The sequence below is a fragment of the Cheilinus undulatus genome, linkage group 13 (genome assembly GCF_018320785.1).
Source record: "Cheilinus undulatus linkage group 13, ASM1832078v1, whole genome shotgun sequence".
In the NCBI taxonomy this organism is placed as follows: domain Eukaryota; kingdom Metazoa; phylum Chordata; class Actinopteri; order Labriformes; family Labridae; genus Cheilinus; species Cheilinus undulatus.
Window position 1 is genome coordinate 33,026,009 of NC_054877.1, and position 26,283 is coordinate 33,052,291.

The 26,283-nt window shown below is 39.1% G+C and overlaps 1 protein-coding gene across 2 annotated transcripts in view; it reads right to left on the reverse strand.

Moving 5' to 3' along the window:
• Positions 1–4,732: 4,732 nt before the first annotated feature.
• The window catches only part of hs2st1a (heparan sulfate 2-O-sulfotransferase 1a), a 49,492-nt gene continuing 27,941 nt past the window's right edge, over positions 4,733–26,283 (reverse strand). For both annotated transcript variants that reach the window (XM_041802347.1, XM_041802348.1), the window contains 6 exons: positions 13,694–13,947; positions 13,500–13,585; positions 12,895–13,033; positions 12,495–12,592; positions 8,441–8,598; positions 4,733–6,373 (listed from right to left, as the gene is read on the reverse strand). In XM_041802347.1, the coding sequence (XP_041658281.1) occupies positions 6,150–6,373; positions 8,441–8,598; positions 12,495–12,592; positions 12,895–13,033; positions 13,500–13,585; positions 13,694–13,947 (959 nt within the window). In that variant the 3' untranslated portion in view covers positions 4,733–6,149. The remainder of the gene's footprint in view (positions 6,374–8,440; positions 8,599–12,494; positions 12,593–12,894; positions 13,034–13,499; positions 13,586–13,693; positions 13,948–26,283) is intronic.

Sequence of the window (26,283 nt, forward strand, 5' to 3'; positions counted from 1 at the left end):
GATTTACACTGGAGGGAATTCCTGTGACTCATAATTTTATGTAACTCTGGGCATGGGAACTTTTCCTGCATCAACGCTCTCTCTTGCAAGCTTGTCCACTGGCCTGTACTGGAACCAAATATTTATATGCATTTAAAATCCTAAAAGATCAAGACACGCTTTGAAATATAAAGTATAAAAATACCACTTAAACATCCTTTATCAATATGTATGCAGTGGAGATTTATTCATTTTCACAGCTTTGTGGTTTAACTTTGAACAGACACCGACTGTTAACTGGTAAATGATGTCATTAAATCCTTCTCTTACTGTAAATGCATGAGTGAAACTTTCCCCCTTCAGCAGATGAATGTGGAAACAGCCCTCTAGTGTCAAGCTTTGTACATGCATCATTCTGCAGAGTGAAGTCTGATCATCACAGTCACAGACCAAAAAGCAATATGAAGGCTTCTGGTGGACATGTTGGACTGGATTCATGACTCCATGGCATCATGAGGGGAAAGTGGAGAAAGGGATTTTTCTGATACATGGGGGGAAAGTAGACAGGCCAGGGGCACTTTTTTTTTTTTTGTTAGGAAAGCCTGAAAGGGTGTATTTTGCATTATTTGTGACCTTTGAAGTCTCAAAGACTTGGTCAAAGCCTTTCAGAAGCCTTCAAACATACTGTATGAAAGTTGTGTAGGGTAATATTAAACCCTTTATGTTTTAAGGTTTATTTTCTATATGTTTGAATATTTTTAAACTCACCTTTATTTAGCAAACACTTGTTTATCAATCTTTTATTGTATTCTTTGTTCCAATCATGTTGATTTTAGCTGTAGGTGAGACTGAAAGCATTTTAACCATGAGATAGTAGACTGTTCATATTTCTGTTAACAATTTTTTAGTTAGATAGCCCCTTGAGATGGATCATCTCGTTTTCAAGGGGGTCCCAAAATGTAACTTAATACTCAAAGCAGCAGTCAAGTTATGTTTATCACAATTATGAGATGAAAAATTCAACATAATGAGCAAAAACAGACTCTTTCTCTTATTATAGTTATGTTATTTTTACAAGGTGGTTTTAATCTCTCATACATGAATTTGTACCTTTCATTTCTGACGTTTTTAATCATATGATACTTGTTTTATCATGTATTATGATTTTTGGCTATTATTTATGAAGCCAATCTTATGAACTGTCCTCATTTCTGACTTTTGACCCCTTTTTATTTAATTTTTACTTTTTAGCTCCAATTTATGAATTTTTATCCTGATTATCACTCAACAAATTCAGCAAGCCAAACTGAAACTTATTAAAACCAAAGACAACTTTGGCTCACTAGCTCCATGTTATAACCATGTTAGGTAACCACTGATATAAGAGATATGCCACACGTATATGATTATAGTATCGCTTACAATGTAATGTTAAATAATGTTGTGTAAAATCACATTTGTGGCAGAGTTGCCTTGGTGGTTGGACACGACATCATTTATCACTGAAACAACTGTGTCTTTGCAGTCTGCAAGTTAAAACAGAGATTTGAACTTTTACATTTATCAGCTAACTCTGACCTCAACCCCATCGAGCACCTTTTGGATAAACTGGAACGGAGATTGTGAGCCAGGCCTTCTCATCCAACATCAGTGCCTGACCTCGTAAATGCTGTACAGCATGAATGGGCACAAATTCCCACAGATACACTCCAAAATCTTGTGGAAAGCCTTCCAAGAAGAGAGGAGACTGTTATAGCTGCAAAAGGGGGCCAACTCCAAGTACATGTGTTTGAATACAGGTCAGCTGAAAACTTTTGTCCATAGTATAGCTCAAAGGCCATGAGGCCTCACATTCATCCCTTCCTTGTAAACACAAACTTGCTTGTGTCTCAAGAACATGCTGAGGGGATCTTCTTCAAACTTTATACAAACATCTGTTCTGACTCAAGGATGAAAGATCACATTTTGGAGGTCCAATGCCAGGGTCACTGGGTTTCATGCTTTCATGTTTATCTCAAGCTTGCTTTGAAGGACTTTCCTCAAAATTTAAACAAATGTCATCTCTGGCTCAAGCATGATCTGTTTAGATTTTGGTGCTCATAGCTTAAAGGTTAAAGTCATTAGGCCTCATGTTCAGCTACTGTATCGGCAGCCTGGCAAAGGCACAAGATAACATAATAAATTACTGATCACAGGAGGGGAAATAACCACCAGGCAGTAGTTTTAGTTTTTATTGTGTACCTTTTTCAGCCTCTCCTTGTTGTTTTTGTATTTTGTTTTTTAAAATGCAAGAAAAACTTTGCCAGAACTATCATCATAAATATGAAACAAGATCATATGAACAAAGTGATTGCAACATGATAATCTTGTCAAAGAACAAACTTCTGTAACACGTGGCTTTAACATGTGTGTGTTTTTCTGCAGCAGTGACATCAGCTCTTCCTGTAACAGCCACATAACTGCCTTGGGAAGGGTTAACGTTAAGTCCTAATTACTCCTGGTCAACTTTTAATAAGCAGTCTGTAACTGCAGCTCTGATTTAGTGAGGTGTGGGTGGTGACACCCTCCATGTTTATCTGGGTCAGGAAGGCAAAAGCAGGAAGCTAAAGTGGAGTACGAGCTGAGATTAATGAGGATGATCCTGCAGCTGATGACTGTTAGGGATTAACGCAGAGCAGGATGAGTAACGCGGACTGACAACACCAGCTCAAACTAACTTTCTCTGTCATTCACAACTGCTGTCCTGTTTCAGTTTTCATCTTTGTTTGTGTGAGCAAAACAAAAAGAAAGTCCTAACTACATATACAGCCAAACAAGGGTAAGAGTCTTCTGTGTTTATATTAAAGGACGTAAACAATAGGAGTATTGCACTGCGTCTAGCTCACTACAGTTGCATAAAACACTGACATTGTCTTAAAGTGGATAACACACAAACGCGCACACACACTCAGACCATATAGCTCTTTATCTCCCTCTGCAGGATGCCGGCCTTCAAATGATCCAGCAGCAGCTTTCCCCCTGCATGTCTTATTGGCTTTCCTCTACAGAGTATGTGCTTTTGTTTCAAAGCAGATAATCACGTTTTATTGGTTAACCATATTCTAGTACAGTTTTGATGAACGAGCTATGTGTGGTAATGTCTTCAGATCAAAGTTAATACTGTTTATCCATATAGGAATTGTTTCAGAAGAAATCTGTGCAGCTCCTCCAGCTCTTACACCAGTGTACCTTCTTAATGGGACAGTAAGCGTTTCCAAATGTTAGTTAGCAGTTAATGAAGTGGAGACAAGGACTTTAATTAGCCAATAAAGGCCATTGAAGGCACAATAAACCCAACCCCTCAGGAAAACAAGAGATGAGAACCATAGAAGGAAATAAGCAAAGTTATCACCAACCTCACCACTAGCTTTGCTAGAAAAACACAACAAGTGAAGCATTTGAGGCATATTTCTTTTGTTGTTAAGAGTTTGAAGTAATGAAAACAAAAAAAATAACTGTTTTCTCCACTAGTTAGCTTGGCATAAGGATAAGAAATAGGAAAATCCAACTCATAGCAATTTTACAGCTAAATATTTCAGCAAAAGTATAACATCGAATAACATCAAGTTTAAAAAGAGGACCATTACAAAGGGAGATATTACCCATGTCCCCCTGTTTGCATGTTTATGCTTGGCTATTCTATGCTATGTTAAAATGAAGACAGGATGGCTGTAGTCTTATTTTTATGTGAGGCAAACACATTAATCCCCAAATAGGTAGCCTTTTTGCTAAGATGTAGAGTAGGGCATAAATGTATACATACATATATTCAGCACCTGTGAGTGACTGAGTGCCCCCCTGTGGAAATAATGGCTTCTCCTGTTTTGGTGATGTTATCCTGTAGTGTCAATAATTTCTTTTCATATAAAATCCCAAGACAGTCTGGCTACAGATCACTGATCTCAGCTGCCCACCCTTGCAGACCACTACAGTGAGATAGAGCATGTTTTAAAACTGACATACATGATATAACTTTCAAAAGAAAATACATTGAATTAAACTTCCGGTTAATTTCAAAATGTTTAATAAAGCTGAGTTAGCAGTCTGCTTGCAGGAAAAAGGCTCAGCCCCTGGGAAAACACACAGATAACATAGCTAGGCTAAAGCTAACAAAAGATATTAGCTGTGTAGATTACAAGCTGGGTAGCTAATATAGCAAATGTAGCTAATCTAAAGCTAAAAGCCATGTTAGCTATGCACACTATGTATTAAACATAGCTACATGACTAACATAGCTAAAGCTAAAGACAATGAGGCTAATTTAGCAAAATATGAAGATAATGCTGCTACATAAGCTTCATAAACTACATAGGTAATGTAGCTACATAACCAAAGGGACTAGCTACATTGCTAAATCTAAACTAACATGCTTGAAGCTAAAGCAAATGAAGCTACATTAGCTACATAGCTCAATCTAAAGCTAATGCAGCTACATTAGCCATATAAACCGCATAGGTAATGTAGCTACATAGTTAACATAGCTAAAGCAAAAGCAAAGAAAGCTACGTTAGCTACAAAGTTAAATCTAAAGCTAATTCAGTTACATTAGCTATGTAAACTGATATGTACACATTGTATCTATGTTAGCTTTGGCTAAAGCTAATGGAGCTAAATTGAGCCACCACCAACAGGTGTATACCTAATTATTATTATTATTAATTATTAGGGATCAGACCTTTTTACTGTTTTATTCATGAAATGTCAGTCTGTAATAGCTATTTCATAGATGTAACTGCCAGATTGTGTTCATGAGTAAGCTGAATTAAAAAAAAAACTTAAAATGTTGTACCAGAAAATTACATCAAATCCATACTGACAAAGGTAGTTCATCAATATTGGTCTGCAAGAGGTTTAAGATCTATAGCCCTCTCATAAAATCTCATCCTGCCTTCTTTTAACAGTGGATTATATTCCTCAGTGTAAATATTTCTGTTGTATAATGCTGGTAAAGTTTGCTTTCGCAGTATGCAATTAATTAACTAATCCAACACTGACCCTGTTGCTTTAGATTTAGGCATTGAAAATAACTAAAAATAATTAGTATCGCCCAGTATGATCAGTTTTAAAAACAGCTGAAGTCCTTCGCAAGAGCTCTGACTGACAAACTTTTGGATGAGATGCCAATAAAAAATGTCCTAAATCATAGAAATACCCCTTTAACATGCAGAGTAACACATTCATGAATGCAGATATTTAGCGACATACTATATTTTAAAGAGCATGCCAAAAAAGGCAGACTTAAAATTGTAATAATAACTCAAAATAAATGTAAAAAGTAACAAAATGCAACTTTTAAATAGTGCAAACTGTATAAATGGTTAGATTTTATACTCAAACAAAGATCTCAGAAACGGAAACAGCCTAAAAAAGTTATAAATTATGACAGCAGCAGCATTTTTACTTTTAGTATTAATTCACACTTTAACAGCCTCATGTTATGCTTACTAAATTGGAAAGAAAACCCTCTGGGCAAAGCTGTACATTCAAGACTCATCCAACTTCACATATAAGGTACAGTATAAAACATTTGCTTGGAAAATATGGTCACAATGGATTTTTATTTCATAAAAACCTCAAAAGTTCTTGTTCAAGTCAAATAATACAGCACAGTAGTCAGTTTACATTAAAATCTCTTTAAGTTAGTAGTAGTGGTGAGGCATGGGGATGTTGTTCACCATGGAAAATGTCACCGTCTCTACATAAAAAAACAGCCATAGTAAAGAGTTAAAATACAACCAAACACAACCAAATGGTACAGAGCTGATGACAATGTTTTGGCTGGATCAGTGCCAGTGAGGAGTCCAGGCCTGACCAGCTGTTGGGAAATCTGTCACCAGGCACGTGCCAGCAGACGCACTCTGCATGGACAGGCTTTTAAATGAGAGTGAAGGGGAGCGGAGACCCTGCAGTGCTGCTGGGAACACAACCTGCTGACCAAGCTAGAGGTCCTTGTCCAATTCTGTTCACACCAATATGAAAACAGAGCCCTAACCAGGCTGCGTCCGGAGGCTGGATTCTCACTGTAATGCTCATGTCACATGTACAAACCAGCCACAGTCACCAAGAGTCCATCAGTCTCAATCTCCTCCTCTTTTTCAAGTGTTTTCTCCGAACTCCTCCTTTGAGCCTCTTTAGTTTTTTGGATAGATTTTCTCGTAAAAGAAGTTTTGTGCCAGCAGATACAGCTCTCCGTCCTTTTCTCTGACGGCGTGCGCTCTGACAAACTGGAACTGCTCCAGAGCAAACTCGTAGAACTCGTTCTCCATCTTCCAGATGGCCGACTGCTGCAGCTTGGCGATGGACTCCTTTGTGGGTGGCTTCTTCTCACTGGTCTTCCTCAGGTGGGATTTCTTCCCTGTGAGTAACGGAGACGAGGATTTAAATGGTGTGAGTGGGTGAACTCAGTGATTCAGCTTTTACATACTCATGCAGCATTACATTTTTGTGCTATGTTTGTATCATATTTTTTTGTAGGTGTCTGTAGTAGTACTTTCTCTATTGTTAATGCTATTCTTAGCCACTATTTGTACTGAACTTAAACTCTTCTAGAGCATTACAGCTAAATGTGGACTTGTCAAAATATGAGCTGTAAACGGTGAATTATTCTAATGATTTTTACTGCAGGATCAACAATATGTGTTCATCACTGCTAGCCTTACAAGGCGACAATCAGTTGCTTAATATGTTTTGATTTTACCTGTAATCACTGATATATCTGAAACAGGAAGTGCCTCAAAAAGGAACCAACAGTATTTTCTACTTTGCAGCCTCTTCCTTACCAATCTTCAAACCATATCTAACACTTATATGTTTTGTTCTTTTTGTTTTTTTAACCAGCATGAGGATTGTATGGACTCAACATTTTCTTAATCATTGTATCTTTAGGTTTGTTTACTGTTGTTGATTTGCTCAGTTGTATATGCTTTATATGTTTATAATAAAGTATCCTGGGAGTATTTTTATGTTCTGTGTTTTATTTATGCTTTTTATTAACCGTGCAGAACTTTGGTTAACACTTTTTTAAATGTAGTACATAAATGAAATGAACTAGATTGAATTGGATATGATACAGTGACTATAAAAAGTAATGGATGTTTCACACTTTTATTGATTTTATAAACCAAACATGCTCCATATTATTTGGCTTTTTTGACTAAAAAAATGACCAAAAAAACTTAAATGTCAAAGTGAAACCAAATTTCTACAAAGTAATGCCAATTAAACAAAAATATGAGAAAAAAATGACTACATAAATATTTACCCCAAGTCAGTATTTGGTAGATGCACCTTTGGCTGTAATCACAGCACTGAGTCTGTGTGGATAGGTCTCAGTCAGGCTTACACATCTGGAAAGTGCATTTTTACTCCATTCTTCTTTGCAAAACTGATCAAGCTCTGTCAGGTTGCACAGGGATCTGGAATGGACAGCCCTTTTCAAGTCCAGCCACGAGATTTCTATTGGATTAAGGTCTGGGCTTTGACTCGGCCACATTATATTGACCAATACTTTTAATAGACCAATACATTTTATAGGGCCTGCAACAATGCCTACTTCTAAGCCATAGCAACAAAATTAGCAGTCCTATTTTGTTAAAATTTCCAATTTAAATACCAAAAATTGTAATGAAACTCCTGTGATTTTTGTCCACATTTTTGTGCAATTAGATAGGGGTTTTGGTTAAGATGATAAGACTTTATTCTGTTCAATATTTCAAGTCTACTATCACTTTAAACTGAGCTGAACCACCGCTACTCTCTCTCCTTCACTCATGGCAGCTTTGTGTTAACACTGATACCGTGTATCACTAAAGTCATGGATATAATATGGTTTTAAAACACAAGTGTAATTGAAAGTCTTGAAGTATTGAAAATGTTGATAACCTGAGTGTGAATATTTCAGTCCTTTTTCATGTCTCCCATATATCTTTCTCTCTAGGCCTATCTTTAATTTTGCAGAGTGAGAATCTTGTAGTGAGATCGCCAGTCAGCAAAAGCATGATAGGAGAGACTGCATGACTTCTGACAGAGCCTCAGTCTTTGATTTCATTAAGCACAAACCTGATTAACTTGAGTACCGGGGTTTAACTGCTGCTAGAAATGATGAATATCAGACATGAGTCACAGTACATTTATATCAGTGTCAGGTTTAATTCTTCTGTGCTCTCCATTATTCATTCTGGCTGCACTCATTGTAACTAATCTGTAACTACATCAGCGAGCAGCGTGAGTGCATATTGATCACAATTCGATTCCCAGAGGAGCGATTCAAACTGCTAATATGCAGCCACAGCACACAGCCTTCAGTGTTGCAATGTGAGAGAGCTATTACGCTGCCTTTCAGTTTATGATAATACTGTCGAGACGGACAAAAAATATGCAAGGCAACAGCAGATGGACTTTAAATGTTCGGCAGACTGGGCACCTGTTTTGTAGAGGTCAGTGGCTCCTCTGAAGAAGCGAGGCAGAGCGGCCTCCAGCATCATGACAAAGTCCTCCAGCTCCTCTGTTACTCCCACCAGCATGTACTCGTTCACCAGGTTGTACTTGGCCTGCTCCAGAGCCCACTGGCTGCCCACATTCCTGCACACAGAAAGGAAGTATGTTCAAAGTCTGGGTATTATTTATAACACTCTGAAAAAAGCGACTATTTTGGGTGTAAAAACAAACACAAAATTCCAGAAGAATAAAAATATGATATGGAAAACTGTTTTAATGCCGTGCTCCAGGAAGTTAACCTGCTACAGCAGCTTTAAAGTTAAAGAACAGATACAAATACAGAAGACAAGAACAAGATAACGGTATGCCTGTTCAACTGCTTAGTGAAGCAAATATCTAATCAGCCAATTTCATGGCAACAATTAATGTATTGTGGCATGTGGATACAGTCAAGATGATGGCTGGAGTTCAAACCAAACATTAGATTAGGGAGGAAAGGTGATCAAACTGATGGTGAACTTGCCATGAATCCTGGTCTGGCAGGCTTTCACATTGTTTACACCAAATTCTCACCCTCCCATTCAAATGTTGCAGCAGAAATCAAGACTCAGACTAGACAGTGTTTTTATTCTCTTACCTTGTCCAATTTCAGTAAGTCTGTGCTAATGGTAGCTTCAGTTTCCCATTTTCAGCTGACAAGATTTGGTGTTGTTTTCTGCTGCTGTAGCCTGAAAGTTTCACATGTTGTGCATTCAAAGATATTCTTCTGCATACCTTGGTTGTAAAGAGGGGTTGTTTGAGTTATTGTTGCCTTTCCATCAGCTTAAACCATTATTATCCATCATTATCCTCTGACTTCTGCCATCTTGGCTCAGTGAACAGCAGCTCACTGGATATTTTCTCTTACTGGACCATTTTCTGTAAACCCTAGAGAAGGGTTTGTATTTAAATCCCAGTAGATCAGCAGTTTCTGAAATCCTCAGTCCAGCCAGTCTGGTATGAACAACCACAGCGTATTCAAAGTCACTTAGAGATTTTATTGATTGTTTTAGCACCATCGTATCTTGTTGACCTCCTGCACTACCACACCCCAGCTTGACCACTCAGGTCAACTAACCAGCTGCTCTTGGAGGTTAAATGTGCATTATAAATAAACTTACACCAATAGGGATTGTAATGACACTCAAATATATTTACTTTAATATGGAGCTGGTCCCCATTTGGCAGCTATGACATCTTCCACTACTCTTGGAAGGCTTTCCACAAGATTTTGCCATGTTTCTTTAAGGATTTGTGCCCAGTCATTCATTTTGTAGAGCATTTGTGAGGCCAGGCACTGATGTTAGATGAGAAGACCTGGTTCACAGATTCCAGTTCCTCCCAAAGGATGAACTCAACTCGATGGGGTTGAGGTCAGGCACCTGTGCTGGCAAGTCAAGTTCTCCCACACTGAATTCATCAAACCATGTCTTCATAGTCCTTGCTTTGTGCAATGGGGCACAGTCATGTTGGAATAGAAAAAAACCTTCCCAAAGATGTTGCCACAGAGTTGGAAGCATAGCGTAGCGTTGTTCGAAATGTCTTGGTATGCTGAAGCATTGACATTACCCTTCAATGGAGATAATAGTGTCAGTGTGCTTTACACCACTCCATCTGATGCTTGGCATTGGACTTCTTGGCATTCGAAATCTATCCATGAAGCTTCTGCTGCACAGTTTTTGTCCTTTCATTAATGCAAATGGAATTTCAGAACTTTCGCTATGGATTTAGCTTTGGTGACTTTTGCACACCATGCGCCTTGTTGACCCCACACTGGGATTTTGCACAGATTTCTGCTTTGTGGCTGAGTTTCTGTTGTTCCTAAATGCCTTCAATTTCTAATGATATCACTTACAGTGGACTGTGGAATATCTAATAATAATTTAATAAATTGTCTTATTGTAAAGGTGGCATCTATCACAGTACCATACACTACACCACATGTCCAAAATACCAAACAAAAGGTATAAAAAGTGTTATTCTCAAGCTTTTGTTTTAGATCACATTGTTCTCTTTCCATCCAGTCAATAAATCCACAAAGACCTTGGGTAACTTCTCTGTTTCAGGAGGGCACACGGTTAAAAGATGGAGGCCATAGTCAAGGAGAGATTAGGGAGGGTAAGAGGGATGAGTGAGGACAAAGACAGAGAGTGATTGATACAGATCATCATGAGGAGGAGGAGGATCAAGGCTGAGCGAGTGATCAGAGAGGGAGGATGAGGAGAGCAGAAGTGAAAGACAAAGACTCTAAAGTTTGATGTACAAAATTGATACATTACCCTGAACTCTATGAGCCTCCTGAGATAATCAACGGATAATAAAGGCCATTTTTATCCACCAAAATCATGAGTGAGTTAAGGATAGTCCATAACTGATTTAATAACTGTAACTATTAGGATATGACTCACTACACTGATGGTTGAAAACCTGATAGAAGTTTTGGCTACAAACAGGGCCTACACGCTCTGTTTCAGCAACTAAATTAGGATGCTGGTGACATGTTACTCATGAAACACTTTCACTCCCTTGCAAAGAGAAAAAAAAAAAACAACCAGGAGAATTTCAGCATTTTAGCAAGAGCTGTCATCTTTTCATTTTTTCGTGTCAGAGGCAGTATCAGTTTACAATTACACCTGACATCTGTAATTTGGAGCCAGATATCTCTATTAAAATGGGTGACATCATCACCTGAGATTTTATATTTATATTTGAAAAGCTTAGATAAAAGACCTAAGCCATTTTTTTTAAACTACATTAAAGGTGACAAACAATAGCACCCATCTCTTATCATTTATACAGTTTTGTAGTGAACTTCTACTTGAGAGGTTCCTACACTTATTTATGGTACTAAACACTCACTAAATCATAAAATACACAGGATAACAACTTTAAATACATGATGGGAAGAAAGGTCAAAGGTAGACCCTAAAAAGGTTCACAAATGAGCAAAGTGAGCATTAAGCGACTACTGCAAACATACAGGGCATTCAGAAAGTATTCAGAACCCCTCTACTTTTTTCCATTGTGACAAAGTGAAAACAGAATTTTCAAAATTTTTGCAGATTTACTTAAACAAAAAACTGAAATGTCCCATTTACATAAGTATTCAGTCCTTTTGTAACAACACTTGTAATGTAGCTCAGATTCCTCCTATTTATCTTGATCGTTGCTGAGATGTTTCTACACCTAGATTGTAGTCCACCTGTGATAAGTTGGACATGATTTGAAAGGTACACACCTCCCTACAGAAGGCCTCACAGGTGACAATGGAGCAAAAACCAAGCCATGAGGTCAAAGGAACTGCCTGCAGAGCTCAGAAACAGGATTGTTGAAAGGCACAGATCTGGTGAAGGCTACACAAAATTTCTGTTGCACTGAAGGTTCCCAAGAGCCCAGTGGCCTCCGTTATTCTCAAATGAAAGAAGTCTGGCACAACCAGGACTCTCCCAAGAGCTGGTTTTCTGGCCAAACTGAGCAATCAGGGGAGAACGGCCTTAGTAAGAAAGGTGAACAAGAACCCCATGGTCACTCTGACTGAGCTCCAGAGATCCCGTGTGGAGATGGGATAAAGTTCCAGAAGGACAACCATCACCAGCAGCCCTCCACTGATCATTAACATTTCAATGTGCACTGCGTCTATGCGCAGTGTGCATCGAAACGTTAGTCCTCTGCACCTGAGTAAACAGCATTAAATGATTCATGTGCTCCAGTTTCTTCCTTGGATTTACCTGTTAGATACATTGAAACACCTTTTTGCACTGTATATCGTTATTTGAAAGTATAAAGATGTGACAGAACAGTTAAATATTCAGTATATTATAGTATTGTTCATCACTTTTATTAGTTTACTTCAGTAACAATGATAAAGTATCTTGAACTTAAAAAGTGTAATGAACGTAATCAAGCATTGTTCTTGTCAGTATGAAGAACCTGACCATTATCAGTCTGACTAGTGATTTGTGATTGCGCTGTATCAGTGTTTAAATGTGTTTAATACTGACCAGCATTCAGAGTAGTGGCCACAGAAGAAGGGAATCTGGAGCCAGAGCTTCTCAGGAGCACAGTCAGAGCCGCCGGCTGATACACATTCGTCGAACGTCTGAAACACAAATGTGAGAGGAAAACACTTAGACGTCTGATAAGTTAAAGGACCAGGATTTTAGTCTGACTATTTTTGGCAGAGCTGCAGAAGAACTGCAGAGAAGAAACCCACATGGTCTTCTAAAGACTCATTAACTTCAAATCAATATTTAAATACAGAAAAATTTTGTCTTCAATAGACTTAAAAAGGAGTCTTCTTATGGAAACATCACCAGGATGAATAATTACAGCAGCAAGTAATCTTAAAGACAGAAAAGAATGATTCTGAACAAAAGAAGAACAGAATTAAGTGGTTTTCACCTTTTTATCTCCCTGTTTTCTGCGTCTTAAGCCGGGTCGATAGTCGTCCCCAAAACGCAGAAAGTAATAATAAGACACAAGCCTCTCGATTGGGTCTCTGATCACATTTATGTAGATAGGCTTCCTCTTTACCCCAAACCTGAAAGACAGAACAAACGGTGGTAAATGAATGAAAAACAGATAAAGTTAGGACACATCTGCTCAGAAATTAGCTTTTTTGTTTAACATACTGACAAAGAAAAATAACTTTTTTTGCTTTACTATTAGTATTCAACTGACAAAACTGTAAGTGCAAGGCATCTACTGACCACAAGGGGGAGTCGGGTGCACAAATCTACTGCAGAATGACTTACAACAAACCTTTTCAATTTTCCCTTTCTTCTCATTAAGGGTCAACCTTTATGAGAATTAACATTGACACATTCATTGAAAAGTTTAAACTTATTTAATCCAATGAGATGTATTCAATTTCTGAAGCTATATATGTAACACATGTATAGGAAACAAATGTTTGGATGCTTGGAGTCCCATTTAAAAAGTCATTTAACAGGCCTGCATTAGAAGTATTGCCATCTAAGGAGCAGCGCAATATATAAAATATTTACTTGGTGAAGTCAAGGAAGGAGACGTGTCCATGGTAGAAAGCTGGTTTCATCTCCCTCCACTCGGTTACATTCTTTACAAATCGCACCTGAAACAAAATAATTATTACAACCAAGTAGGAAAAGTTCTCTTTAAAAAACATTGATTGTAACAATAAAGCAGGACTCCCTGTAGCAGTTCACATGAGGCGTTGTACCTGGTCCTGTATGGACATGACCGGGTTGTTCTTGGTGGTGTTGATGTGCAGGACGTGGTAGTGGTTCTTCCCACACAGGTCGTAGGCGATGTTGGTGAAGGAGGTGCTGGCTGTTTTGGGCACTCGGTTGTAGATGATGACGAGGTCATCTTCATTGTCAGACAACAATGAAGAGGACGAGTCTCGCTCCCGCAGGCCGTCTTGCGTGTGCCGCTGCTCGATTTCTCGCACCTCATGTCTGGCGATGGCTCGCTCTGTAAGGGGACGACAGATATCAGAGTCAGATTCAGCTTTTTTGTGTAAACATAAAAAGCAAGACCCAGGCTTACAACAAACATAATTACACAGTAAGGCAATACAGAAGAGAAAAAATAAGAAGTGTTTATTAGAGTTATTAGAAAATTAAACATTCCTGGGTAAGCAGGCTGCTTCCATATACATGAGGTAGATGGTTCCAAATAACTACAGTATGTGATAGAGAAAGAAGAGTACGTGCAGCTATATAATTAGGTGATTATACAGTTGAAGAAATGAACAATAGGGTGCATTTAAGCAGTGAGAATACATGATAAATAGAGAGAATAACAGTGAGTAAAATTGAGTTATTTTACTGGGTTATTGTACACCAACATTCCTAACACTCTGGGCCAAGTTATCTGATCATCAGAGCGACTGCTTGTGGGAACAGACTGTTATTGTGTTGTTTTGGTGTACAGTTCTCTCCAACGCCTACCTGAGGGAAAGCATTTGTGCCTGTAGTATGAGGTGTCTGCACTGATGTAACCAGGACCTTATATACATAACACAGGAAAGATTTCCCTGTTTTGTTCCTTTTTCAATGTCAATGTCAATGTCAAATTTTTTTGATGGATTTTTAAAAGGCTTGGCACATGACTTACTCATTATATGTGCAATGTAAAATAAGTGACTGTATAAATATTCACCCCCTTCATGTCAGTGTTTAGTAGATGCACATTTGTCTGCAATTACAGCACTGAGTCTGTGTGGATAAGTCTCAATCAGGCTTACACATCTGGACACTGAGAGTTTACGCCCTCCTTCTCTGCGAAACTGCTCAAGCTCTGTCAGGTTGCGTGGGGATTAGGCGTGATAGGATTGAGGTCTGGGCTTTGACTCAGTTGTCTTGAAACCATTTCTGTGAGGCTCTTGCTGTATGCTTCATTGTCTTGCTGGAAAATAACCCTTTCTTCCAAGCTGTAGTTCTCTTGCAGACTGAATAAGATAGCCCTCCAGGATATTCCCACATTTTACTGCATTCATTTTACCCTCTACCTTTACAAGCCTTCCAGGACTGGCTGTCGAGAAGCATCCCCACAACATGATGATGCCACCACCGTGCTCCACAGTGGGGATGTGTGGTGTTTGGTGTCTGCCAAACGTAGCATCTTGTCTGGTGGCAAAAAAACTTCATTGGTCTCATCAGACCAAAGAACTTTCTTCTACTTGACCATAGAGTCTCCCACATGCCTTTGAGCACTCTAGTCCAGATGTAATCTGAGTTTTCTTAAACAATGGCTTTCTCTTTGCCACTCTTCCAGAAAGCTTTGACTGGTGAAGAACCTGTGCAACAGTTGTATGCAGAATCCCCACCATCCCAGCTGCTGAATCTTGTAACTCCTTCAGAAGTCATAGGTGTCTTGGTGGCCTCTCTCACTAGTTTCATTCTTACACGGTCACTAGACAGCCTGAACTAGGCAGATTTACATGTGCCATATTCCTTCCACGTCTTGATGTTCAGTGCCTTGGAATTTTTCAAATCAATCCCATGAATTATTATTTTCAATAACATTTTCTCTGAGTTGCTTGGAGTGATCTTTTGTCTTCATGGTATAACGGTAGCCAGGAATACTAATTAATCAGAGACTGGACCTTCCAGACACAGGAGTCTGGACCTCTGTTGAGTTTGGCCAGTCCCTTTGAAGGGGATGAATATTTATACAGTCACTTATGTTACTTTACATATTTTTGTTTAATTGACATCACTTTGCAGAAATCTGTTTTCACTTTGACATTAAAGAAGTTTTTAGTATTTTTTTTTATAGCAAAACTATATTAGCCATGACTGATTTATAAAATCAATAAAAAGGCGAAACATCCAAATGGTTGAATACTTTTAACAGGTAACGTATATGTCACAGAAACAACATACACAAATTCAGTTACCATAATCTCATGAATTCATAAATACAGAAGTAAAAATAAAGCAAAAAGAACTACACACAGGACAACGGTTATCAGAGATCGCAAACAAAATATTCAGTTTACAGATTTACACCAATTTTTAGTTAAAATAGCAACAAATTTTAAAAGTGCACCTCTACCCAAAATGACAGAGAACTTGCACTTGAATAGGTTTGATATTTAGTGCCAGTATCTTATTTAAATGTTCTGATTTGGGCCTTTTAAGTGATCTTCATAGGATGACAGCTGGTCGCTTATTGCAAAATTTAAAACCAGACTATGAGTGCTGGTTTCCAGTGTAATTTAATCTAACTTCTCCCTGTGTCACATAGTTTTAAACATTTGTAAACACAGGCAGGGAAAAGGACTTGAAATCTTAGGTTCCAAAATGGTTTTTTCCAAATGAAAACCAACCATCTCTTCTTTTCACATCCCAGATACTTGTTTACATACTGGTGAATGATTACCATGACTCATATGAGATCAGATAGCCCTCAGCTGTTGCACATTTGACATCTGTGCTTCAAAGAACTAGCCTTTAAGACTTTTATTCTGCCCTGTAAGAGGTTAACACTACTGTGAGAGAGAATTATCTGTAAGTGTATTAAAAATAGATTTCCATTTCATCTGAACACTGTCGTTTATAGAGAGCAGACAGCAGAAAAACCTCTTCCTGCTTCACAGCGAGGATCAAGAATAATGTCAAACAGGAATATTAGTTAATCATTTTGTGAGCAGCCTATTTCACGCTGTTGTACCACCTCTCTTGTTCACTAATCAGATTCCATTTTAATATCCTACCTTTTTCTTTCATTCTCCTTATTTAACCGCAGAGTGAAGTGTCTGCCTGCTCCACATTTACATCAAATAAAACGTGCTGTAGGGCCAAATACACCTCTGTGCTGGTTAGGCTGAGGGGATTTTCTTTCAGATGTAGATTCCTTTTCTCCTGAGAAGAGTGTTGTGTAACAAGGGCGAAGAGGTGAAGAGTGAGAGGTGACAGGCTAAGGGTTAGAGGGCAGTGGTTAGACAGGAAGGATACAGTTACTTGGTAGTTAACGGGACATTTATGGGACATCAACACATGATAAAGGATGAGGGCAGAGTGTGAGAGGCGGGGATCTAGATGGAAACACTGCATGGAGCTTCAGAAAGACCAGACCTCGGTGCCTCTCTAAGAAAAGATTGAACACAAAGAGGCCTGGGCCTTTGTTGCCCTCAAGCTTTTCTTGGTTTTGAATTTGCCTCAGATTGACTAGTGTTGACAAAGCCTCGGAGAGCTCTGCAGGAAGGATGGAGAGAAGGAGAAGAAGAGTGTTTATATGTATGTGTGTGTATGTTTGAGAGCACCTAATACCCGTGGGAGCACTCTGCGGAGCCAGTGGGCCTCCTTAAGCTCTGCCTAAAGCCCTGCCTGGCTGCTGAGACACTGTTACACTAGCCTGGCCCGGCCTCGCCTGGATTTACAGGCCGGCATCTGGCAATTGGAGGCCAATTAAGACGTCATCTGTGATTCCGCCGGCCTCTCTCCTTTATCTGTGGGCACACGCGAACAACAAGCACACAGAAATACTCTCAGTGCCCCTTCTCTTACACTCTCCTGAGCAGCTGTTAATGCTCATGAGGCTGGCTCTGGTTTCGGACGGAGCCGCGCCGCTTCCACATGCCTGCTCTCTGACTAGAGCTGGAGTGGAGACATGCCAGGTGGCTGAAATGGCTGAAGGCTGTCAGCATGCAGGACAACTGTAATAGACACATTTATTCACGCGTCTGCCCCTGAGCACGCACAAGCCAACAACAACGGCAATAACAGTTGCTATGTTGGAACTTTATCGCTTAGGCTCGAATGTCCTTTTAGGATTATTTTTAAGACGTGCACAGTGAGCAGAGACACAGAGAGAGACTATGACTGCTTCAGAGAGAAAAGAGCACAACCTGTGACAATGAAAGTCATAAATATAAGGAGGTGCTGTGGTGTAGAGGGTATGAAGAAATGAACCATATGTGCCACTGTGTGAAACCCTGAAGCACATTTAACTAGTCTTTCTCTCAGAGAAGGAAACCTACAGATGTATCCCCTAAAATGTTTTAGTAAAGTCAGAACTGTTGTGTTAATTTTGTATGTTTGTGTTAATAATTGTCTAATCAGTTTAGTTTTGACTGCTGGTTTGTTAGTTTAGTTTTTATTTTGCAAAATGCTAAATAAAAAGTATTTTATTTTATTAGTTTCAGTGTTAGTTTTATTTTTTTACAGATACATGTCGGGGCTGAATGAGCGTCATACATTTTTCAAAACATAGTGAAACAGGCTACTCTTCACTTATTTATTTATTTAATGATGATATTTGAATACAACTCCAGACATACAGCTACCACTATGGGAAGTCTTAACCAATCAGATAAGGCAATTTTACTCTCCCCAAATTGGGGTGTTGGTGCCAGTCAGCATGGTTGTGTCAAAGAATAAAACTAAGGATATTTTGTCTTCATTTTTATTTTATTTTAGTTAGTTTTGTAAGCGCACTATACAGTTTTAGTTAGTTTTCGTTTTTTTTGGTAAAGCTTAGTTTTTAGTTAGTTTCAGTTAACTAAATTGATATTTGAATTTTAGTTTTAGTTGTTTAGTTAGTTTTAGTTAACTATAACAACCTTGGTCATGACATGCCTCGTTGTGTCCATCACGCTTATCTCTTATGTTAGTAAGCTAAAGGATAAACTAGCTTAACATTTGCTAACTATAAACTTAAGCAGAGTCAGCAATGACACAATGAACGCAATGGTGCAATAATTCACGGTAATATTACGCCCACTCGGGCAGCCGCATGCTGCCAGACAAGACCAGAGCAATGAAAAAGTTACGATTTGCAGGGGTGAGGGGTGGGAGTGTTTCTGGTCCTAGTTTTAATCATAATGATTTCAGGATTTAGAAAGATAGAAGAGAGAAAATGTGAATGCCCGTTTAGAGAACATCAGAGGTGCAATCACAGTGGCACAAACCAGTAACGTTTTTGACGGTGCTATCCACTAACCTGTTACCTGAACATACTAATATGTTCTTCATTGGTAGATACACTCTCTGACCACTTCATTAGACACACCTGTGCAATGTAATGCACACCAATAAAAACATCTCTCTTTCCCAGAGGTTGGTGCATTTTTGCACAGAGCTTTGCTCACGATGGCTATTTTATTATATTTTGACAATTAAAGTATTTGATAATAGTAAAATGTTCTGCCTTCATTTTATATCTTTATAACACATATTAGCAATATTCAAGGGATCAGAAGCAGTTATATATTTTATTTCTTTAATAATCAAAAACTTTCATGTAAAAATGTAATCTAAATTGATGACATTAATTTCAATGTCAGCTTCAGAAACCAGTGGGTGGCATTCTAGATACCAGATGTGCTCTGATGTCAGATCTACTGAGGGCCCTGTGTTAGCATAACTAAACATATAAACACAGCAAAAATGCAAAGAAATTCAAAGAAAGGGGCGCAGATGGTTTGGTCAAAGCCAGGCTTGGGTTCAAGTCCGGCCTGTGGCTCTTCTGACCGTTTCATTCCCTACACACTTATCCTTGTTTCCAGTGCTATCCACTGGCCTATCTCTCCAAAAGCCCCCCCCCCCAACAAAGAAATTAAGAAAAAAAAATGCTTTACCAGCAGCCCATCACAGCCATAGACTATATAAATATGGACGCAGTCTTAACGACATTGTAGGTATCGGATGCACTCTGGCTGAGGTGGGTGGGCTCAGCCTTAGAGATAGGGTGAGGAGTTCAGACACGGAGAAAACTAAGAGTAGAGTTGCTGTTCCTTTGCTTCAAAAGGAGCCAGTTAAGGTGGTTTGGGCATCTGATCAGGATACCTCCTGTGTGTCTCCCCTTGGAAGTCTTCCAGGCCATCTAGCTGGGAGGTGACCTTGGGGAAGACCCAGAATGCGCTGGAGGGGTTATATATCCTGTCTAGTCTGGGAGCACCTCAGGATCCCCCAGAAAGAGGTGGAAAGTGATGCTGGGGAGGGCAACGTTGAGGGGCTCAGCCTGCACCCACTGTGACCCGGCCCCGGATAAACGGCAGAAATTGAACAGATGGGTAAGGAATCCGATTTTGATAAACTATGCTCTCTGTGCAGAAATAGTTCAACTTAAACATCAAAAACCATAAACGTATGTGTACAATCTTAGATAGTCATACTAATGTACATCTAATAATTTTGTGTAATGTCTCCAGCAAATGCAGGACTTAGACATGCGAGCACATCTGGTCCCTACAACGTCACGAAGACTACAAACTAGGGGTGCACCGATCGATCGGCCAAAATTGGTATCGGCGCCGATTTCCTTAATTTTAGGAGATCGGCGATCGGCCGATCCTTGTAAATAAGATTGGTGGATAAGATCAGTTTCATATGCCTCTACCTACTAAAATGTGAAAAATGAAAGACTAAAGGAACTGATATAATTAAGTAGTTTGGACAGCAATGCTTTAAACTTTTCATTTATATTTGAGAGAACTACCTCATGTGCAGTTAAAACAACAAGTTTGTATTGTTTCACAGGTATTGTTCAATGTTTTTAAATAAAATAAGATTGAAACATTGAAGGTGTATGCTGTCAGTTATAAAAAAATCGGTATTGGCCAAAATTGGAATCGGCAGGTCAGGCTTTTTGAAGATTGGTGATCGGTGATTGGCCAGAAAATTGCAATCTGTGCACCCCTACTGCAAAAATATTCATACAGTCTATGGCTGTGATAGGCTGCTAGTAACTTTCTTTGCATTTCTTGAAATTGCGACTTCAATTGTGAACCTACTGAGAATCAAGCAAAGCTAAGATTTATATGTTACCACTCTGTTATTATTCCATTAATAAATTTGCATTAACAGCAACTAATTAATTAAACATTAACAGTTTTCTGCACGACAAGCTGCAAAAAAGTGTGAATATGATTTTCATTAGTGTGATTTTGTTTTGCCAATTCTGTCAAAAATGTCTGGTCCTGTCGCTGATTTGAATCTAAATCTAATGACAGTTGTTTGGTTGCTTAGGTGACTGGATTGTTGATCCAATCGGACAAATCCACTTCCTCATGATCCAAATCAATAAGATTAGTCCAGTTTGTGAGATCTAAATACAAAGGTGTTTTTTTTCTTACTTTAAAGCTGTTGCACATCAGTGTTAAAATATTAAATCTGTTGTTAAATGTTAAATTCATGCTTGCAAATGACTTAAAGGGTCTTCCATATAATAATAAATCATGGACTGTATTAAAATGGACAGCGCTTCTGTCTCTTTCCTTATAATTGAATTAAAGCCAGCGTGTCCCTGTGAGGACTGCTGACATATCACACTGACAAAGTCATCTGGAGCTCAAACATGTACAGACGGGAGTTAGCTGGTTGAACTGTAGAAGTGGCACTATGCTCCCGGTGCTAACTGCAGCACACTTTAAAGTCAAAGACATGGAGGAGCTGGGGTTCATGATCAGCACTGAAGCCAGGAGACTGGAGGAGTTTCCCTCCCAGGTGGCTGTTGCATTGTCGGCCTTTGTCAACAGTCTATTTGACGAACTAATGGAAAACTAACACCCAAACTCTGCAGCACCACTAAGCTTCTTAGCATCTTTCAGCTCAATGTTTTAGTCGAAGGCCCGGCAACAGCTTGCTGCTCCCGTCAGTGTTGATAGCAGCAACAGCAGCACATACTGGTACCTGTTTTCGGCTTTGATAAGCTGAGATAAACCCACTTCATGCTTTGTACCAGCACAAAACAGCAGACTGAAAGCACTAGGAACAACATGGTAAACACCATGGAGCATTTAGCAGCTGACGAGTTATATATCTCAAGAGAAGAGGGAATTTTGCACCAACATCTGCAGCTTGCAAGAAATAGACTCAAACTGACTTTTAATATCACTCCTTGCGGACAGATTGTGGAGGGATGGAAGATGCTGAAAATCTTGGCAAAAGAAACGGCACATCATAATATTTAGGAGCCCCTGATAAAGAAAAAATACATTTGTTTAAAGGTTTGACTTTATTTAGTGTTTAATAGTCATCAGTGTTTGATAGGACTGCTTTTAGAAAACAAGGAGCTTCAGGAGCTTTTAATAGTTTAGGTAAAACAAATAAAACATGCAATATTTTCTCATTTATGTCTGATGGTTTGCTAAGGTTTGGAGATTCCCTTTGAGCAATTCAAACAGCATAACAAGAAAAGATTGTGGTTTTAGAAGAAAATGTTCCTGGATAATCCCCAGACTTCACTGTCAACAGTTTTTACTGGAACTACTTTCCTCTGAAAGAAATACTCAGTAAAAACTGTTGACAGCGAGGTCTGTGGATTATCTGTACATTGTTTCTGGTGGCTATGTTGCTTGGATGCCTTGTTTTAAAGAACAACAATCTGTGGTGATGTAAGACTCAGAAGAAGCTCCTGTGTTAAAAAAATAGAAATCTAGTGACTTAAAAGCTCCTGTGAGGATTTTTTTTTTACCGGTTTTGAAACTTAAATGAAAAGTGATGCCTCTTTAGTAAATACAGAAGTACATGAGACCTTTAATTAAATACCAAGTACTTCTAATAGAGATTTTTTCATGTCTTAAACAACTGCCAGGGTGTAGGCATCAGATCAAACCTTTGACAGTTCATACTAGTGCACATTCACACAAGGCACAGTTCCACTGTACCATGCTGGAGCATGACTGTCCCCAGTCCCCCACTGTCCTGCACTCCATTATAAAAAGCTGAAGCAGGCCCGACACCTGGTTTCCACTTAGGTACATGACTGATGACCTTTTGGAGAATCACTAAGATGAAAATTGGACTTAGATTGCACGGCAAGAAAATAGCATGACAGGATCAGAGCAAAACTCGCTAGGGCATGGTATAGATTTTCTATTGTGAGTATGCCATTAGTGGCACGTATGATGGTTGAAAAACAAGGGTGATATTTTATCTGAAAGGACCTCTACAGGACAAATCAGAAATTAAAAATATGAGAGCTGCCTCCACAGAGGATGCCAAAAATGACACGAACCAATTTCAAATGATAAAAGATATTGGAATGGCTTTAGAATTCAGCTTCTGTTTGCTGATTTCAGCTGTGCTTTTGTTACAGTTTTGAACTGGTGACATCTTCAAGGCCAAACAGAACAACATGTATCATCATGTAAGCTTCTTTTTCTTCACACAAACACAGAAAATTAAGCTTTTGTGTGGCTCAAGGTAGCCAAGAGAGCTGCCAGTCTCTCGGTTTATTTTCTGCAGAAGAGGTGAGAGAGAGAGTGAGAAAAGGCTGAGGGCTCCAGTGTCCCTGAGTACAACCAAGGGGCCCAGAAACCACTTGTTTAAGACATGGTGTTTTGTGGCAAATCTCCAACAAGCAACAAGGAGGCGAAGCGGGCACAGAGAGGGCTCCTCCGGCTTTGTAGTAGACGCCCTATTCATTGGGAGAGAGTGAATGCACTTGGCACAAACGCCCATATCAGAGGGCGCCACACACACACAAACCTCAGCTTAGCGCTCCCTTCAGAGGTCATTTAATTAGAGAACAAAAGGCTGAATTACTATGGCCACACAGCAGGCCTCTTTTCATTCCACATTTCCGTCAGTTTCCTCCCTCAAGCCATCTCTGTGCATTAAAAGCTAATTATGAACCGTGAAGCCAACACGGGTCTTAAACATTGTGACAACTACAAGCCTATTACTGCAAGCTTCATTCAGAGTGAGAGACAGGAGGAAGAAAGAGCACCCGTACTCCAACGTATTTACTGAAGCAATTTCGCGGCTGATTAGACCCTAGCATTTGAAATCATCATTCATATTTGGCTGCTAGATCTGCAAAATGTGGCAGGCCATCATGTATTATTGCCACCATGTCAGATCTGATGGGATAATAAAAAAGTCGAGGAGGAGAGAAGATGATCCCTTTTTTCTCCAAGCAGCTCATAAATCCATCAAAGCTCCGATCCGCCAGTCGGAGCTCTCTCCTTCTTTTGGCTTCCCCCTGAGAGGGTTTGCCCCTCGAACCGAAGCCTTGGGCTAGGTGGGTAATAGAGATTGGCTATCAGCGGCAGACTGAGGTGTACGGCTTGTATGGTTCTGCTTGGATGCCGCTGGATTGCAAAATCAATGAAGGATGACAGGGAGGAGATCTAGGTTGGTGCTGTATAAAAATCGAGTTAGTCTGCTGCTGCTGGTGATGGTGGTGATGCCTCTGCCTCTTCTCTCCACACAGTCTTGGAGACACGCTGCTGTTTTGCAGAGCCAGGTTTGGAGGGTGGGGGGAGTGTGTGTGTGTGTGTGTGTGTGTGTGTGTGTGTGTGTGAGGGGGGACGGTTATGTCACCACTGCAGCACTCAAGAACATTTGAATAAATTGTGCTCTTCAGAGTTTCTAATTATCCTAATTCAGTCTTCAGATCCCTCTAGCAGGGAGTGGATTATCAGAGGGAACAGGAATAAAAGTCAGGCTGACGGGGAGATTCAGGCCCGACTTAACAGAACAGAACCAGCATTAGCTTTGTTATAGACGACAGGAATATGAAACACCTTGTTGTGCTACTTTTCAACTCTGCTGGCAGCCGCAGAGAGCTGAAAAAGGGAGACGGATAAACGAAGCGCTTTCATTAAGTGATTGTGAAAGTGTTTGGTACATTTAAAAATGTCTTTTGAGCTTTCAAATAAGCTCAGTGTGACAGCAGGAATAGAGAGATACACAAACACACAGAGGTACACTTTAGACTTCAATAGTCTTCCTCTAAATGCAGGAAAATATTCAAATTAACTTTCTTAGAAAAAGGTAAGACTCAAACACAATAGAATTTGGTGTGATTTTCTGGTCAGACTCTCTGTTATAGTTGAGGCATTTTTCACACACATTTTAGCACACAAGTGTGACATTGACACTCAGTGAAGGCTTTCTGTGGTTTGAGAAAAGCAAAGTTGGAAAAGAGGACAAGAAAAGGGGCAGATTTAGAAAGAGGGGACTAAAATGTGCTTATAAGAACATGGTAAGTCTGTGAAGGGGGAAATGGCATGGTTTACCCCAAAGTTGATGTATTGCTTTGTGTGTTCTGTTACCCTCAAGACTTAATGAAATGCATATGCAGTCAATGAATATGCCTGGTAAGGTGATGTGAAAAAATACTAAATGATCCAGCACAATCAACAGAGGAAATGTAACCCACGGTAACAATAATATTACGATACAGCAATTCTGCTCTGATTGATTGGAAAATCATAAAATGATCAAAGAAAGTCAATGAAGACACCCATCAGCTATCATCTTACAATGATTTAGTCCCAAAAGAACACAGAAAAGTAGATGCTAAAAAACATATCTTCCATGCACTGAAACCAGCATATCTGGGGTCCCAGTGATTGTTTGGTTTGATGGTAGAATAGATTCAATACAAGAAATGGATGCATTCTCTTGGTTTTAGAACTGAAGAAAGTTTTCAGTCAAGAAAAAGAACATTAATAAACATACTTAGCCTATGAATGACACATAAACAAGTGCATTTATGTAAACAAAGAGCTGAGAACAGCAAACCAAGGGGGAGTTTTTTCATTCTTTTTTAAAGTCATTACTCTGTATACATGTACATAAGGGATATTCAATGTAGGCTGTTACTACTCAGAATGTAGCATTTTAATCCTTAAATTTTCTTAAAAAAGATCTCATCAGTCAAAATTTCAAACTCAAGGGAAAAAAAAATCAAGGCAAGGCAAGCACATTTCAGCGACAAGGCAATTCAAGGTGCTTCACACAGGACATTAAAATACAGTGACAAAGGGAAAAAGAAACACAATGGAAACATTTTGAAATAAAAATGTAAAAGGTGTTAAAACAGCTAATAAAACCCACAAAATGTAAGAACAATGATATTAAAGTAAAAGTTACAGGGCAGATTTGGAGAGAAAATAAAAAATTTGAAGTGATTAAGTTTTTTAGTCAAAGGCAGCAGTGAACAGGTGTGTCTTCAACTTTGATTTAAAAGAGCGCAGACTTTCAGCAGACCTCATGTTTTCTGGGAGTTTGTTCCAGATATATGGAGCATAGAAACTGAATGCTGATTCTCCATGTTTAATTCTGACTCTAGGGACACAGAGCAGACCTGCACCAGATGACCTGAGTGGTCTGGATGGTTCATACTGGACAAGAAGGTCTCTTATATATTTTGGGCCTAAACCATCCAGTGCTTTATAAGCTAACAGGAGTATCTTAAAGTCTACAGGTACATCTCAAAAAATTAGAATATCATGAAAAATCATTTCAGAAAGTGAAACCCATGTATTATATAGACTCATTTCACATAGCGAAATATTTCAAACCTCTATTTCTTGAAATTTTAATGATTATGGCTTACAGATAATGA